Here is an 18,271-nt window from a genome sequence, read left to right as displayed (position 1 = left end):
TATCTATAGCCTATTGAGAATAGAATATAAGTTTATTAGATTTGTAAATTATTGCATTCCTTTTTTATTCCTACTTTGTAGATTGGCCCAACTTTTTTGGAATCAGGTTTGTATATATATATATATATATATATATATATATATATATATATATATATATATAGCACAGTAATATTCCTTGATTCCTTTGTTCTACCATCTGTAATAATTACTTACATTTTTTTGCCTGTGTAGAAGTCATGGCTGAATATTTTCTGTTTCTAGCCACTCTGATGTATACCAAAAATATACTTCAAATACATTTTATTCATATGAATTAACAAGGCTGCCAACAGTTGTTAGATATTTAACAGAAATAAATGATAAAACTGAGATTTGATCATAGACACTTTTTCACAGCCTTCTTTTTTCACATTTAACAAGGATGCTTATAGGAGGGCATCGCCCGTGTTTCTTAGTGAATCATCCCAATGCAACCACAGAGAACATAATCACACTTACCAATATTATATATATATATATATATATATATATATATATATATATATATATATATATTTATGACGACAAGATTATTTGTCGGAAAAATACATTCCTGTGCGATGAATACAAAAATCGAAACGTGTAAATTATTAATGTTTTAGTTGCACAAAATAGTGCAAACGTGTCTGCGTGTAAGGTAGAAGCATGTAGACTCAAGTCTTATGGTTTAATACCAGGATTGCCCGAGTTGTGCAATATGCAGTATATTTTTAATTATGAATGCAAAATACTTGGACACAGTGGGCCCAATAGACCTTTCTGTTGAGCCATTGTAGGGTTGGGTATCAGTTGGTAATGAAGTCTTGAACCTTTCCCTGTTAGAGCAAAGCTGCTATGAAATAAAATTGTATAAAAACATGATTTCTATACCTGATCTATTGATTTTACTAAAAACAAACAAACAAACAACAACAAAAAAAGTATTTATTAGTGTATATCTTCGAATCATGGACAAGAAAGAAATAAAGACCTAAAAAAGTGAAGCGTTACAAATATTATGTGGGGAAAAAACAAAATACCTTTAAAATTGACCCGCATGGTAGATAAAACTGCATCTTTATAGAAACTTAATAGAAAACCTGGATTTAGACACTAATGAAGAAACCAAAGATAACTGGGGTGAAGTAAAAAAACTCCTTTGAGAAACTTTAAATATTAAAATATAAACAAACTAAACTTTTAAAAAACGATTTTATTGTCAATTCACACACAAATCATTAATAACTTATTAAAAATGAAATTTTAACAACTGTGACAGTGCTAAAAACTAAAAGTGAACAAAAAGTCAAATCTCAATGGTTTTAACTTTAAAATAATAATAATAATAATAAGTAATAATAAGTCGCAAGTCGATTGTGGCCCTGTGATGTTAAACGTTAAAACACACCCTTAAAACATTGTAGAAATATTAATATTACAATTCTGTCTAAAATCTAATTATTTATTTGTAAAATCCAATCTGGTATGAGAGGCATCACGTGCCACTCTGCCTTTACCTGAAATAAAAAATAAAATCACTTGTATTTATTTGTACAGAAAGTTTTGATATGGTGATCCGTGTTTAGAAATCAGTGTGTAGAAATCATTTCAGCGGAGATTCAGCGTTTCTCCTAATGTTCCTCCCAGCTTCTGTAAAGCCTCATTCAGCTCCTGTTTTAGCACAGAGTAATTTGGCTTCTCTGTGTAGTGCAGACTCATCACCTGAGACAGGTAGCTCTGTAATGCACCTACAAACACAAACACATACAAAAAGCTCTGAGTATATCACACACATAAAATTCAGTTCATAGCAACGATATAACACTCACCTGAGGCTTTTTTCTCTTTAAAACAGTATTTCATTAATGCAGGAATATCAGCCATGTACCTGTATGCGCGCGCACACACACACACACACACACACACACACACACACACTTTAGTGTTCATTATCATCATTAATATTTTCAATCAAGATCAAGACGTTGCACACACACACACCCCCTAGTGGTTACCTGGTGAAAAAAAACCCCAACAGGATCTATCTTTTATTTATTTACAAAAACACTTACCGATACATGTTAACTAGACTATTATGGTTTGAAGTTTTCCCACCATATTAGAACCCAAACTAAAAATCACCACTTTTTTTTTTTAAATATAATGTCATTTACAAACAAAAGCACTCAATTTTCACCCCAAGGTGAGAAATAATTTTGAGGGTAAAAAATGTTTTGACTTGCATGTCTCACATGTGAGCGTCTGGAGTAACTGACTTGTTTTGTGGGTGTGCAAACTTTTGCACTCAGTGGTGATTAAGTATTTACATTTTTAGGTTTTGGAATGAAATCAGTGAATTAAATAGTTGTAATATCGTAATGAAAAGCATGAGACTGTTTGTGGTGCGATAATGAAGATGCACAATGAAATGCTCACGACTGCTTGAATATGATGAATGTTAGGGGTGTAACCGTACACGTATCCGTACCAATAGTTTTCCTTACAGGGCTTTCGTGCAGGTATTATTATGTGCCGAACATAATACGTTCCTGAGGAAACTCAGATTGTGGCAGACGGCAAGTTTGTTTAGTCTTCGCCTTGCATTTTGAGAATATTATTATTACACTTGAAAACATACCCAACAATGCCAGGGGTATATATATATATATAATAAAAAAAAATTATAAAAAAAAAATATATATATATAAATAAATAAATAAAATCTTTGTTTTGCGATTTCATGACAACACTAAAGAAGCTTCTTTTTCAAGCTTCAAGAATTTCTCTTAAAAAGATAAAATCCTGACAATTCCACATATCGAGGAAGTGACTGCATCAAAGATGGAAGGAATGAAAACATTTCTTAAAGAATGCTGAAATAAGTAGAACAGTTAAGTAGATCATATCTTTAGAAACTTAAATATTAAATGTAAAACACCCACACCGACACCTGTATTAACCAAACAGGGTCTAACAAATGTAAACTGTTTAAATACATTTTTCTCATTGATTTAATTTGATTAAATCTATTTAAATTAGTGCCAATGTTATTGATTACTTAATTAAATCAATTGAATTGGCACTTGATTTATTTAATTTAATTTTTATATAATATTATTTTATATTTTATTTAACCAAGCTGGCATTTTATTTTAAATTGTTAAAAAAATTTAAAATGTTGATGTTCACTAATGTTAAAAATAATAAACTGTGTTAATAAAAAAAAAAAAAACGACAATCAATTTATTGTTTTGCATTTCTTACCCCGAAATTTAACACAACCGTACAGAAACGTAAATTTTATGTACCATTACACCCCCAAAGTGTGTGTGTGTGTGTGTGTGTGTGTGTGTGTGTTACCTCTCCTTCATAGCAGAAACTGTAGACCCTGACTGAGTGTTTGGGCTCCAGGGCAGATCGCCAGTCAACCAGAAGAGCAAACAAAAACCCAGAGACTGCAGATCACTGCGCCGAGATGGGGCTGCGGCACACACACGCAAAGCCAGTTAGATGAGACAGTGAGGTATTTCTGTGTGTGAGAGTGTGTGAGCGCTCATTACCGGCCCCTTTGTGTGAATCTATGCTGATGAAGTCAATGTTTCCCTGATGAGGCATCTGGCTGCCTTCCCGATATTCTACATGTTTTCCTCCGGGACAGAAGCGAAATGCGTGACAAAAACCCGACAGGAACACCTACAACCACACACACACGCACACACACACACACACACACACTTCATTAAACTGTAAAAAATTATATATTTTCTCATCTAACAGTTTTTTTATCCCAGGCAAGCACCCTCATTTACAACTCACCATAATTATATTCCCTGCTTCATATCTATAAGTACTGCCTTTTCAGAACTGTCAGTCATCACATTATCCGTATATATTACGCACATTATTGCTGCTGTATATTGTACAAAGTTCTTAAGTAAACTCTATCATAGCTGATGCACAATACTGTTATTTGCACTACCATGCACACTTTATGTACATTACTGACCCGTCATATACTCTGTATTACCATTTAATTCTTGTACTGTCTATATTGTCTCACATTGTCTGTATTTTCTTGTATAGTCGGTTTTTATCTTGTCTGTTTTGTCTTGTATAGTCCAAGCTGAATGTATAGTGTTATTTATGTTTGTACTTTTGAGAGTTTCTTGTGTGTCAACTTGTGGGCCAATAAACCTGATTCTGATTTCGAAAGGCACACATCTGTCTATGAGGTCGCACAGTTAACATGCAAGAGCACAAACAAAGCCATAAAGTCCAGGGAATGTAGGTCTGGAAAAGGTCTGTAGACCTCTGAGACAGGATTGTATCGAGACACAGATCTGGGAAAGGGTAGAGAAAAATAACTGCAGCATTGAAGATCCCAGTGAGCACAGTAGCCTCCATCATCTGTAAATGGAAGAATTTTAAAGCCACCAGGACTCTTCTAGAGCGGGCCACCCAGCCAAACTGAGTGATCTGAGGAGGAGGTCCTTAGCCAGGCAGGTGAAAAACCCAATGGTCACTCTGAAAGAACCTTCCAAAAAAAACCATCTGTGCAGCACTCCACCATTCAGGCCTGTATGGTAGAGTTGCCAGACAGAAGCTACTCCTCAGTAAAACGCACATGACTGCCTACCTGGAGTTTTCCAAAAGGCACCTGAAGGACTCTTAGACCATCAGAAACAAAGATTGAATTCTTGGCCTGAATGAAAAGCGTCATGTCTGGAGGAAACCAGGCACCACTCATCACCTGGCCAATACGTTCCTAGAGTGAAGCATGGTGGTGACAGCATCATGCTGTGTGGATGTTTTTCAGCAAGAGGAACTGGAGGACTAGTCAGGGTGGAAGAAAATATGAATGCGGCAATGTAGAGAGACATTCTTGATAAAAACCTGCTCCAGAGCAATCTAGACCTCAGACCGGTTCATCTTCCAACAAGACAAGGCCCTTAGCACACAGCCAAGAGAGTGGCTATGAAACGACTCTGTAAATGTCCTTGAGTGACCCAGCCACAGCCCAGACTTAAACCTGATTGAACATCTCTGGAGAGATCTTAAAATGGCTGTGCACTGACGCTCCCCATCTAACCTGATAGAGCTTGAGAGGTTCTGCAAAGAAGAATCAGAGAAACTGCCCAAAAACAGGTGTGCAGAGGAATCAGTGTATTTGCTCCAGTACCCATGCCTACCTCAGCTACAGCTGGTTCAAGCCTCACTAACAAAAAGTTACACCCATTCTTTCTCCAAAAGTAGCATCATATGAAATATAAGAGATTAAGTACAAATGATAAGTATTTAAAGCCTGGGACACACCAAGCTGATAGTTGGCCATCGGTGAATGTCAGGGGATTTTTTAGCGTCTGTCGGCTTTAGTTTTTTCCCGCATCGTTAGCCAATCAATCGGTCGACCTCTATTATAAAGTAAACGTAGCGCTTATTGAAGGAGTCTCCAGTGTCAGTGCTTTCTAACAGTCAAGTGATAATGCAGTCAATTTTCTGACATAAGTTTTTAGTAAATTCTCAGCAACATGCATGTTTGTAGCTGCTTACAATGTTATGATTTTTTAATAAAAAATTTTATACTAATAAATACTTTTTTGTAGACATTTTACATTTGAATAATTCTTAATTTTTTTTTTAAGTTTAAAATGTGTGTTTATTAAGTAAATATATATATTAAAACACTTTGTGGTGGTAACATTTATCTGCACTTGTCTATTTGCACAATTGCTGCTCTTTGCATTTTTGTCACTGTGTACCTGTACTATGCAAGGACAATAAAGTTCCATCCATCTATCCATCACTCTCACTGCACCTCTCCAACATTCCTACAGTAGCTGTACTAACAATCAATGCAGAGAATAAAGTTTAAAAACCAGTACAAAAGATAAGAAAAGCTGACCCGAGTGTGTCCCCGTGTGCTGATGTAGACGTTTCCTGCATGGATGTCTGCATGAACGTACTCGTTTTCATGGATAAACTCCAGAGCATCTATCTACAGTTAGAACACACACACACACACACACACCCCGATTACTATAAATATTCCTTTAAAAAACTAGGAATTCAGTTATAGTCATGACAGAGAAGTAAAAGAAAAGATTAAGATTAAAGATTGAGGATGAAAAATGGAAAATAATTATAAAAGGTAAGAAATGAACATAAAGCCAAGGAAAAGATTGTAAAGGAAATAAGCGTTAAAGGGTCGGAATGTAAAAGAGAGCAATGTGAAGAAAAGAAAAATTTAAGGAAATTATGAGAAACAATATAGGAAAATGTCAAAACAAAAGTAAAATGGTTAAAAAAAAAAAAATAAATAAATAGGAAAAAATTAAATGGAATTAAAAAGTGTACTAATCGCAGTGCCAGCTGCAGGACTTCTCTTTTACTAGGACTCAGTGTGTGCAGAACTGACTGCAGAGTGCAGCCCATATCAGGAAATATCAAAAACCTACAGTGTGACAAACACAAATAGGTTAAACACACATAAGAAACTGTGTTTATATTTTACACGAAGACATAAACACACACCTGTACGCTTCATGAACGCCAAAACCAACACTTGTAGCAATTCCAAGGAAATCCAAACCCAGTTTCTTCATCCATTTCTCCACTGAAAAGATAAAAACAAATGCACACAGTAATTCTTGTTAAATATTTTTTTCTTTTCTTTTTTTTCGCAGTCAAACTGTGCATAAACCAAAACTGGAAGAATGAAATAAACATTCAAGATCTGAAGCTGAAAAGTAGAAGTTATTTTGACTTACTTCTGCCTGAATATATATAATAACAACAACAATAATAATAATAATAATGATAAGAAGAAAAATTTGCTAAATATTAGTGCTAAATCCTTTATCAGCTGAGGTGTTTCATTAAAGCTTATGGCTCTACACAGACAGATGGACCCGTCCTCCATTTATATGCCACCATTTCTTTACCATAAATTAACAAACATTTATAAATTAATAAAATACATTAAAGTTGTATTTGTTTTTATTTTTCACGTGTGTCCACTCGCTTTCTTTTTTTTAATTTATGGCAAATAAAATTAATGCTTGGTTTCCACTAAATACTCTGGATTTTACTCTCCGACCTAATGATCTATATGAGAATGTGTTTCTGATATGCGGATCACGAATCAGAATTTCATACCGCATTGGTCGAGGCCCCGGTTACCAACGACCGCCACAGGTAATGTTAGCCAACAGAGTACCGGTGGAAATTGGGCTACTGTTGGCTAAAGGAGGAGAAGGAGAGGAGGAAGACGTCTACAGAGACGGCAGGGAAAAGGGAAGTGTAGGAGAGTGGAGGTTAAAGTTAGTACTTTAAATGTTAGTACCATGACTGGTAAAGGGAGAGAGGTAGCTGTGATGATGGAGAGGAGAAAGGTAGATATGTTGTGTGTTCAGGAGACCAAGTGGAAAGGGAGTAAGGCCAGGAATATTGGAGGTGGGTTTAAACTGTTATCATGGTGTGGATGGAAAGAGAAATGGTGTAGGGGTGATTCTGAAGGAAGAGTACAGTAAGAGTGTAGTGGCGGTGAAGAGAGTTTCTGATAGGGTGATGAACGTGAAGCTGGAAGTTGAAGGTGTGATGACAAATGTCATCAGTGTTTATGCTCCACAAGTGGGTTGTGAGATGGAGGAGAAGGAAAAATTCTGGAGTGAGTTAGATGAAGTGGTAGAAGGTGTACCAAGGAATGAAAGATTGGTGATTGGGGTAGATTTCATTGGCCATGTAGGTGAAGGGAACAGAGGTGATGGTAGGTACGTCCTTAAGGAGAGGAATGTGGAAGGGCAGATGGTGGTAGATTTTGCTAAAAGGATGGAAATGGCAGTGGTGAATACATATTTTAAGAAGAAGGAGGAGCACAGGGTAACATAAGAGTGGAGGAAAGTGAGGACTGAAAGAAGAATTAGATGGTGGAAACTGAAGGAGGAAGACTGTAGTATGAGATTCAGGGAAGAGGGGCTCGGTGGTGATGGTGAAGAGGTGCTGGATGATTGGGCAACTACTGCAGAAGTGATAAAGGAGACAGCTAGAAAGGTACTTGGTGAGACATCTGGAAATAGAAAGGAAGACAAAAAGACATGGCAGTGGAATGAGGAAGTGCAGGAAAGCATAAGGAGAAAGAGGTTGGCAAAACAGAATTGGGAAAAGGTAAAGAGGGATGTGGCGGAATCCAAGGAAAAGCCATATGAGAAACTGTATGAGAAGTTGGACACTAAGGAAGGAGAAAAGGATTTGTGATGATGTCTGGTTTAGAGACAGTGGCATTAACTAAAAGATATGAGGCGGCGCTGGAGGTAGCAGAGCTGAAGATGTTGAAGTTTTCGTTGGGAGTGACAACGATGGACAGGATTAGAAATGAGTTTATTAGAAGGACAGTGCATGTAGGACGTTTTGGGGACAAGGTGAGGAAGGCGCGATTGAGATGGTTTGGACATGTTCAGAGGAGGGACATGGGGTATATCGGTAGGAGAATGCTGAGGATGGCGCCACCAGGAAGGAGGAAAAGAGGAAGACCAAGGAGGAGATTTATAGATGTGGTGAGAGAAGAAGAAGAAAAAGAATATTCTATGTATAAACATACAGAAATATCTGAAATCAGTTATTTGCATCATTTACAAAGATTTACACACAAGTAGAAGAACCAACATTTTTCTAAATTTAACTGGATTTTTGTGAGTGCCAATGGAAGGAAAAGAAAAACAAAAAAGAGAAAGGGAAGAGAGAAGAGGAGATGGAAATCAAAAAAGTATAATTTGAAGAAAGCAAAAGGACAAACAAGAAAGGAATTCAAGGTAAACAAATGGGGGGGAAAAAAATAATAATAATAATAAAAAATAATAATAAAAATAATTATATTATATATATATATATATATATATATATATATATATATATATATATATATATATATATATATATATATATATATATATATATATATATATATATATATATATATATATATATATATATATGGGGGAGTGGTGGCTCCAGTGGTTAAGGCGCTGGGTTGCCGATCGGAAGGTCTGGGGTTCAAGCCCCGGTATCGCCAAGCTGCCACTCTTGGGCCCTTGAGCAAGGCCCTTAACCCTCTATGCTCCGGGGGTCCCTTACGAGGGAAATATCAAGGTCTGTGACGTGGGGCCGCCTTCCCGTGGGCTCACCACCTGCAGGAGGGACCGTAAGGGACGGTGCTGTGAGGATTGGGCAGCAGTCGAAGGCCTGCTTAGACTGCTGCCCCCGCGACCCGAATTACGGATAAGCGGGAGAAAATGAATGAATGAAAAAAGGATGAATATATATATATATATATATATATATATATATATATATATATATATATATATATATATATATATATATATATATATAGAACAATTTATAAACAATTCTGAAATAATGTCATCTTCACTCCTCAACAGTTGAAGGAGTTTTTGTCATGTCTATACCATGCTACCAGAACACCTTTTCCACAAATTACCTAAGGCATTTAAAAAAAAAAAAAAACATTATTTTGCAGAAAACACACTGATCAAAATTAGAGAACACTTTCAGATACCTCCCAGTTATTGGTGTTAATCTGGTACCTGGTGCTAATTTCCTTGAATATCTGTCAACCCCTATTTAACTGGCAGCCTAACTTCCAGTTTCACTGACTCTGCAAGATGGTGGGCCGTTCTAAAGTGACTGAAAGCCTCCGGCAGCAGGTTGTCCAGATGAAGGCCAAAGGGATGACCCTATCGGCCATAGCAAGACAAGTTGGTCGTTCCAAATCGGTGATTATAAGTATATTGAATCTTTACAACATCACAAACTCATTCAAGTCCGCCAAGAAGGCTGGTCGTCCACAGAAGACAAATACAAGAGAGGACAGGACACTGCGGAGGATCTCAATGGGCAATCGTTTCCACACTGCAGCTGGAATTGCTCACCAGTTCAGCGCTGAACAGGGTAAGGATCTGTCTCATCATACAGTGTCTCGACATTTAAGAGCATTTGGACTGAAAGCCCACTCTGCAGTGACCAAACCTCTCATTAGCAGATTAGCAATAGAGAACCTCTGGAAAATCCTTGGTGACAAAGTTATGGCCAAGAAACCCACTATAGTCACCGAACTGTGGAGGAGACTGGAAGAAGAGTGGACCAAAATCACACCAGAGCAGTGTGAGAGACTAGTGCTGTCCTGTGGCTGCAGATGTGCTGAAGTCATTCAGAGCAGAGGCGTGTTCACTTCCTACTAATTGCTGACTGTTGTAACCTTCAGAAAATTTTGTTGTAATCTTTTTCCATGCTACAGTCACTGTTGTTCTCTAATTTTGATCAGTGTGTTTTCTGCAAAATAATGTTTTTTTTTTTTTTTTTAAATGCCTTAGTTAATTTGTGGAAAAGGTGTTCTGGTAGCATGGTATAGACAGGACAAAAACTCCTTCAACTGTTGAGCAGTGAAGATGACATTATTTCAGAATTGTTCAATTGTTTATAAATTGTTCTCTAATTTTGATCGCCTCTGTGTGTGTGTGTGTATATTATATATATATATATATATATATATATTTTTTTTTTATCTCTGTCTCACACACACCATCAGCTAAAAATAAGGTTTGTTGTCAGGAGATTGTTATGAGGTTACACACTGACCTGCAGCAGGTTTCGCAGCTCTTTGAAGAAAATTCTGTTCCTTATACAGCTGTCCATCTTTGGCACCCTGAGGACGAGGACACACACACACACACACACACACACACACACACACACACACACCGCGTAAACAAAGACTTACCTTGCTTGATAATTATATTTGTATAAAATAGATTATATAATTGTATCTAATAAAATGTCTCAGTTCTTACCAGCCTCACTATGTGTTTTGAGTCATTAGATGAGCTCCGTACTCCACCCTGTTGAACTTAACACACAACCAATAGTTTTAACTCTCTCATACACCACATAATGTATTACAAGCTTTATAGATCTTTCTTCACCTATACCACTCTCCTTCTGCTTGGCCTAATATATTGCTCTCTCATACAACCCAAAAAACAGACTTCACCTGCCAACCCCAACACCATCAACAGCAAAGCTCCTTAGTTTCACCATTTTTCCTTAAACATAAAATGCTAAACTGCACTATGATTGTGGGATCAAACAGTCAGATTGTCGGCTCAAGCTTCTTGTACATATCATCTTCTCCAATCTTTACATTTTAGGCATTTGGCAGACACTATTATCCAGAGCGACTTTTGGGTTGAGGGACAGTCGAGGGTTAATGGCCCAGTTGTGAAAATGTGGTGGTGCTACTATTTGGACTTGTGGCCTTCCAATCCAAATTCAAATGCCTTATTCACTGAGCTACCAACTCAATCATCATTACTCATAGCTGCTTTAATATTTGGTCTGTTTTCTAAATAAAGCCAGGATCAGGCGTACCTTCGTATGTCAGCTCCATGTCTGATTGACTCAACAGCTTCCTGAGTGTCCATTTCTTTCCTGACTGGTCACAAAACTCCATTCCTTCTGGCAGGGGCTCCAGAGCACACATTCGCTTCGACCGCTTGCCTTTACCTTTAAAGACAAATGCAAAGAACACAACATAAGAATTATTTACACTACTGAAAAACTAATGTATGTTTAGTTCATATTTACAAGATTTTTGAAGTTTGAATGAGAAAAGCAAAAGGCAGGTACTTTCCCCATACATCTCTCCATACTTTTCTCTGCTGCTCACCTGAGGGTGGAGTCTTAGGAGGTGGAGATAATATTTTCTTTTGCTCTTCCTCCACTTCACCGCCCAGGGCTGCTTTTCGTTTCCGAGGTGACGGGACAGGATTCTGCTCTATAATCCTAGGGGAGTTTATAAGCTGTGTGAGAGAACATTCAGATTTTTCAGCCTTGTTTGCTGCAGGTTTAGGTGGTGTGGACGGACTGTAGGTTTTACTGACGGCTAATCTGCGTTTGGACCTGATCGGAAAACTAATCAGTGCCGAGGAAGGGGAGGAGGAGGAGGATGGATCACTGGAAGAATCTGCACAAAATTACAAAAAGAAATTAAATGTAATCCTTTTAATACACCTATAAATATACACACACACAACATGTAGACCATTAGTAAGCTTCAATGCTGATTTTTAGTAACGTTCCTACAAACACAGAACAGTTGAATTCTGGATTCAGATTGGTCAGAAGCAAATCTGTACACATCAAGATAGCCCCATCAAGACCGTGATCAGGAAAAAACGGCTCATGGTGGATGAATTTTATGAATAATCAGCTTCACCATCACATTTAACAAACGGTTTGGAGCAAAAAAAAAAATTCTTCCTTCAAATCATTGTCTTTTTTGAGTTTCTCTGTATGCACTCTCAGATTAAGAAGTGGTGTAAAGTTGCAACTGTGGGAAACAAATTAATCACAGAGTTTTAAAATGTGTGGAATATATGCATCCCAATTGATTGTTGTTAATATAAAACACTACAATATGCTTTACTAATAATTCATAAATAATTATACATTGTATTTATCACAGTAGTTTTAACCCAGCCATTATGGTTTCACAAGCCAGTGCACTCTTATTGCCGGTCCCAAGCCTGGATAATTCCAGGAAGGTAAGATTGAGATGGTTTGGACATGTGCAGAGGAGGGACATGGGGTATATCAGTAGGAGAATGCTGAGGATGGAGCCACCAGAAAGACCAAGGAGGAGGTTTATAGATGTGGTGAGGGAAGACATGCAGGTGGTTGGTTTGAAAGAGGCAGATGTAGAGGACAGGGGGGTATGGAGACGGATGAACGCTGTGGCAAGCAGCCGAAAAATAATAAAGATTTATCACAGTAGTTTTCAGTGTGATACAAATAAAGTTGATCTCTGATACTCTCCCAATGGTCAAATTCTTTTCTTTTTATAGTGCAGTAGTAATTTTCCCCCTTCTTGTTTTGTGTGAAGAAAACCCATGCGATTATACAGTATTCAGAGACCAATAACTGACACTGAAGTTATTGATGGAATATTGTAGAGTGCATACCGCATCTCAAGATCTATAAACTGAGTTCAACTATAAAATAGCGTATTATTAATGCACTCAGTAAAGTACAATAGAGGACATTCCATGTTTCGAGATGCAAAAAGCATGTTAGTGTAGATAGACAGATGCACTTTAGATTTTCATGCAGAAAATAAAAAATAAAATGGACTTATTTGTGCATACATACAATATATATATTTATTTTTACCTGTCAGGGTAATGTCTTGAGTCTTTAACTCCACCTGAGTGCTGAGTTTCCGCACTGCATTAGATATTCCAGACAGCTCTGTTTCAGGAAAATCTACCAGGTTGGGAATCTTCTCGCCACAGGAGGGACAAAACTTGAAGCCAGGTTGCAGTTTTGAGCCGCATTGTGGGCAGTATTGAAAAGCCATAATGGAAGTGAACAACTGGTGGGTATTGTCTAATCAAAACAATCAATAATTCTCATTACTATTAACAATTTCCTGCGTCCGGTTGCTTAAACTGCACTCAAATCACAGAATAAAATGGACCACACCAGTCAAAAAAAAAAAAAAAAACCCAGACTGTTCTTTAAATAAATGTGAATAAACCTGCTCAAATGCGGTTTCGCTGTTCACAGAAGTTATCAGTCAGCCATTTTGAGTATTTGTCGTTACATTGCGTCACGTGTCAACAACGACGCGCAGTGAAGGACAAATGAGGTGCATTTGGATTTTCTTTTATAAAAATTTTTTTAATATAGAACATCAATTCTTAAAATAAAAAAAAAAGAGTCACGGAAATACAGAAAGAAATTTATATATATATATATATATATATATATATATATATATATATATATATATATGATATAATGTAGTAAAGACTGAGAAGTCTATTATCTAAAAATAAATACAATCTAATTCGTCTTGGTGAAGTCCGTTTATGTATTTATTTGCGCTAGTAATATAAAGTGCGCGCATGCGCAGTGGCACCAGCTGTCACTTAAATGCAAATTTTCGTAAAACTTCGAGTCCACTAATAGAGAGCATTGATTAAGCTTTATGTTGGCAACACACACTTTTATGCTTTATTTTTATATATATATATATATATATATATATATATATATATATATATATATATATATATATATATATATATACATACACACACATACACACACACGGCTCATGTAGGCTTTACGGTTACACCTCGAAAACTAACCAGGGTTTGTTTGCATATCGTTATTTAATAATATGTGCAACGAGTGTATAATTTTTCTTTTTATTACAAAATAAGGAGTGGAGGTCAAACCAGACATGAATGTAGTTCAGGTTTTCAGGGATAGAATTTATAGTTTTATAGTACCAAAGCAAAACCACCAGGATATTTTTTATTAATCAGAATTAATTTCTGCTGCTTTTGAAAATACATTTTTTTTTAATAACAGTTGTATATTTTATGCTTTATGCATGAATTCTGACTACAAAGTACATACCAGAAACAATGTGTGTCAAGTGATTTTTTTTTTTTGTTTAAGTCAACTTTCAAAATACTCCCCCCCCCCCATTATAAAATGAATAAAATAAAATAAAAAAAAAAAAAATAAAAAAAGAAACACTTGCCAGGCTGTGGGATAACAGGAAAAAAACCACTTGGATCATAATAAGGAGAGTAAATCTATATGTAACAATATTCAGGAAGTACAATCCACAATTTAGTCAACCTCTTTCTAGCGAGGTCTGGTTTTAATATTTAGCTGACCACAACTCGAATAGCTGTTTTGCTGAAAGATGGGATCACAGAAAGATCATGGAAGCTCAAATGGTCCAATACAAAAACAAAACAGTAACAACTGCAGTAAACCATCACACAAATCATATCTGCTCAGGAGTCTCAGGCCACTGTTGCATACAGTAGAGGGGAGCCAATACATTGTACAATGAAACAGAGACACTACTGTCAGGGTTCACACTGTAACACAGGAATTAAAAAAAGACAGCTCGGTGACAGTAGTGTGTGAGAATGCTGTATTGAGTTTTGATAAATTTACAATGTTAAAAAGTACACAGTGAAATGCATTGTTTATGGGAACACTTCCTCCATACTCACTCTCATCATCTGTCTAAACATGGAGTATGTCCAGAGAGGAGGAAAAGAAGGCAAAGTAATGAAACCTTTCAGCTAAGTTCACTAAACATTAAAAAAAAAATGACAAAGTACTGGAAAGAAACTGCATTACCAGTGAAGCATTAAGACGACTCAACAGTTGTAAAACTCGGACACTTGGCCCTGTATGTGTCCCTCTCCATGCATTTCCTGCCTCTGTCTCTCCAACTCTTCTCTTTCTTTCCTAAACTCCTCCTTGGCCTTAAACAGCTCGTCCCTCTCCTTTTGGAGTTCTTCTTTCTCCTTCTGGAGCTCCATCCTGACACTGTCCAGATCCTCCTTCTCCTTCTTCAGTCTGTGATGTTCATCCTCCTGCTCACGTTTCTGGTTCTGAAGTGCTCGCCGTTCTGCATCAAGCTCTCGGATCTGCTGCATCAAATCTCTCTGCTGTTGTAAACTTCGTCCCTCTTCCTGCTGCACGCGCCTCAACGCCTCAGTCAGCTCACGCTCACGCTCCAGGATCCTCCGTCCATCACTCCAGTCGACTATGACAGCAGAATGAGTGGGGGACAGAGAGAGAGAGAGAGAGAGAGAAAGAAATAGATATAGAAAATTAAATGTAAAATAATTATTTAATCAATGGAGGGAAAATTAATACAATCATCAATACAATTAATCAATAGTAAAACAAAAAGAAACAAAACAATCCTAAATAAATTGGAAACAATTTTGAACATACAATATTACCCAATAAATCAAATAAAAGAATTAAAAAAAACATGCAAGCATTAGCAAAAATTCCAAAAGTGCTTGAGATGATACATAAATTTTCACTTAACTTTAATGTATTTATTTTTTATATTCTTAAGTAGAGCTGAGAATTGTTTGATCACAGTACATGATGAAAGCGAAATTTGTAATATTAAACGGAGTCAGGCTGTGTATTTAATTACAGTATAAAAAAAGAAATCTGTACCCGTTAGATTGCTGCTGAGCTGAGATGGGACAACGCGGTTGGTCGGTGTGGTGCGAGTTTTAGGCGAAGTCACAGGGATGTAATCTGATTCGTCGTTTTTGCGTTTGGGGGGTCGTTTCTGGGAATGCTCCTCAAGCTGGGCATACTCAGTGGGGTGCTTGTTCTGAAGGTGTCTGATGAGGTTGCTTGTACTGCTCTGGTGCTGGATCTTCTCCATGCACAGCAAACACAGAGCCTTCTTCTCCTGGTCCACTTTGCGATAGTGAACCCACACTGCGCTCCACTTACGCGAGGAGGGTGTTTGGGGCGTACCAGGGCTGCCTTCTTGGGTCCCCCTGCCCTCTCCTTCACACCCAGACGCCTCTGCTTCCGTTACTGCTTCTCCTGCGGCTGCACACAATATTCCTCGGATCGCCCCGTCCATCTCTGCTTCTCCCACCTCGGCCGGGACCTCAACCTGCTGCTCATCCATCATGACAGTCACTGTTAAGATACACAGTTGAAAAGACAATCACTCTGATAACACAGTGGGTCCTTATTTTGGAAGTTCAGGGGTTCAAGCCCCGATATCACTAAGCTACCACTTTCGGGGCCCCTGAGCAAGGCCCTTAACCCTCAGTGCTCCAGAGGCGCTGTATCATGGCTGACCCCAGCTTCTAACAGCGCTGGATTATGCATAAATATATTATTACTGTGCTGTAAAGTGACGAGGATAAAGCACCTTTCTTTCTCAATCACAAAAATATAATAGAAAAAGCTTGTTTGTGTAAACTGTAGTAGTTCTACCTCGTGGGTTTGTGTAAGCTAACGCAAGACATCGTCACCGAGACAGTCGATTCGATCCGAAACATTCCGATTCGGTCGGTTTAGAGAACCGATTCGCTCGATCCATTAACGAACCTCAAAATGAGTGATTCATTCTAGTGGAAGTGAACAGAGCCGGACGTGTCAGTCGCACCGGATTAGGACAACGGGGATCGCGCTGCCACTGACAATCCAATCTCACGTTTCGTCGATTTAATGTTTTATTTGTTCCTGGCGGTAAGTGGGAGAACACAAAGAGGCTAAAAATGGCGCCCTGAAGAAAAGGCACGACGCGGAGGGAGAACATTGAGCTGATGGTGGCGGGCTAGCTAGTTAGCAAGTAGCTAGCGCGCGCGAACTCCTGAATAATATCCGATTGTGAGGATTAGTGATGTGTGTGGGACCTCAATACAGAACTGTCAAATGCTTATAATAACCACAACGCTGGCTTTTTCGGTAGGTTATGATCATATTGGCGCCAAGAGTTAGCCTGCCCAATAGACCAAGCCATCGCACGGATTTTTATATAAACCGCGCAATGAGTTACACCGTGTTAGTGATTTAAAGAAAGGAGTGATCCGTGTATCACATGATAAGTAAATAACAACGCTGTGGTAGAAAGTGAGAGCGGCCCAAACCTTCTACACAGCCGTTATTATGGTTGGATGCGCTTTTTCCAGGGGTGGATTTTCTCTTGTCCAGAGCCGAGAAGTCATTCGGATGTTTCGCTCGTAAATGCCGAAGCATGTTGGTCGTGTGACCGAAATATAAAACTGTTTTCATGCAAAGAAGACATAATACTCGTTTCTCGTCCTCGGCTTGGAAAAATGACCACACTATGCTTCGTCTTCGTGCCGCCATTTGAGAGTGGGTTTTGTTCTGAGCGCTGTGATTGGGAGCCTCAGTGCTGCCCCTATACGCGCGGAGGTCTCTCTGCAGCCCCGCATGCTATTATTCCGCTTACGCAAAGATGGCCGTTGGGACGCACTGTGAGGAACTGACCGTGTCCAAAAAAATACGCACCGTTTTTATACGTGTGCAAGATTTACACAAAATGTATTTACAATCTTGAGGTTGTTAAAAAAAAAAAAAGGAAAAGGAAAAAAAAGATACCACTTACCCCAGTCCATACGCTCTGGCACACGCCTTTCATCATCACTCTGCGACAGGAGGGCTGGTTCGTCGCATTAAGCGCGCGCGCAGCAACGTTAGCTAACTCGCTAAGTCCACAATCTCAAAACTAAGCGGGAAATTAATCAAGGTAGCTATAAAACAAACCTGCACGACCCAATGCGCAACTTTTAACGATCACTTAGCGACTTCCATTAATCAGGAGTCTGAGAAGTGGAAAAAAGTTGCC

General features: G+C 38.0%; 2 protein-coding genes across 4 annotated transcripts; both read right to left on the bottom strand.

The window, feature by feature from the left end:
• Positions 1-1,216: 1,216 nt before the first annotated feature.
• vrk3 (VRK serine/threonine kinase 3) lies at positions 1,217-13,726 on the bottom strand. The gene is made up of 13 exons (XM_083558573.1): positions 13,631-13,726; positions 13,264-13,479; positions 11,762-12,058; positions 11,464-11,598; positions 10,887-10,942; positions 10,675-10,741; positions 6,553-6,634; positions 6,376-6,472; positions 5,924-6,016; positions 3,582-3,714; positions 3,382-3,502; positions 1,851-1,909; positions 1,217-1,769 (listed from the first exon to the last, which is right to left on the bottom strand). The coding sequence occupies exons 2-13, from the start codon at positions 13,448-13,450 to the stop codon at positions 1,630-1,632; spliced, it is 1,467 nt and encodes a 488-aa protein (XP_083414699.1). The 5' UTR covers positions 13,451-13,479; positions 13,631-13,726; the 3' UTR covers positions 1,217-1,629.
• A 566-nt stretch (positions 13,727-14,292) lies between these two features.
• On the bottom strand, positions 14,293-18,252 carry LOC310735636 (uncharacterized protein). Of its 3 annotated transcripts, none has more exons than XM_083558604.1 (3): positions 18,032-18,252; positions 16,108-16,590; positions 14,293-15,676 (listed from the first exon to the last, which is right to left on the bottom strand). In XM_083558604.1, exons 1-3 carry the CDS (start codon positions 18,039-18,041, stop codon positions 15,285-15,287), a joined length of 885 nt encoding a protein of 294 aa, XP_083414730.1. In that variant the 5' UTR covers positions 18,042-18,252; the 3' UTR covers positions 14,293-15,284. The 3 variants fall into 3 exon arrangements, with proteins under 3 accessions (XP_083414730.1, XP_083414729.1, XP_083414728.1); XM_083558603.1 differs by having other exon boundaries at positions 16,108-16,567; XM_083558602.1 differs by lacking the exon at positions 18,032-18,252 and adding an exon at positions 17,550-17,981.
• Between the last annotated feature and the right edge of the window lie 19 nt (positions 18,253-18,271).

This window comes from Silurus aristotelis, assembly GCF_946808225.1.
Source record: "Silurus aristotelis genome assembly, chromosome: 13".
In the NCBI taxonomy this organism is placed as follows: Eukaryota; Metazoa; Chordata; class Actinopteri; order Siluriformes; family Siluridae; genus Silurus; species Silurus aristotelis.
This window is presented reverse-complemented; position numbering and strand designations above follow the sequence as displayed.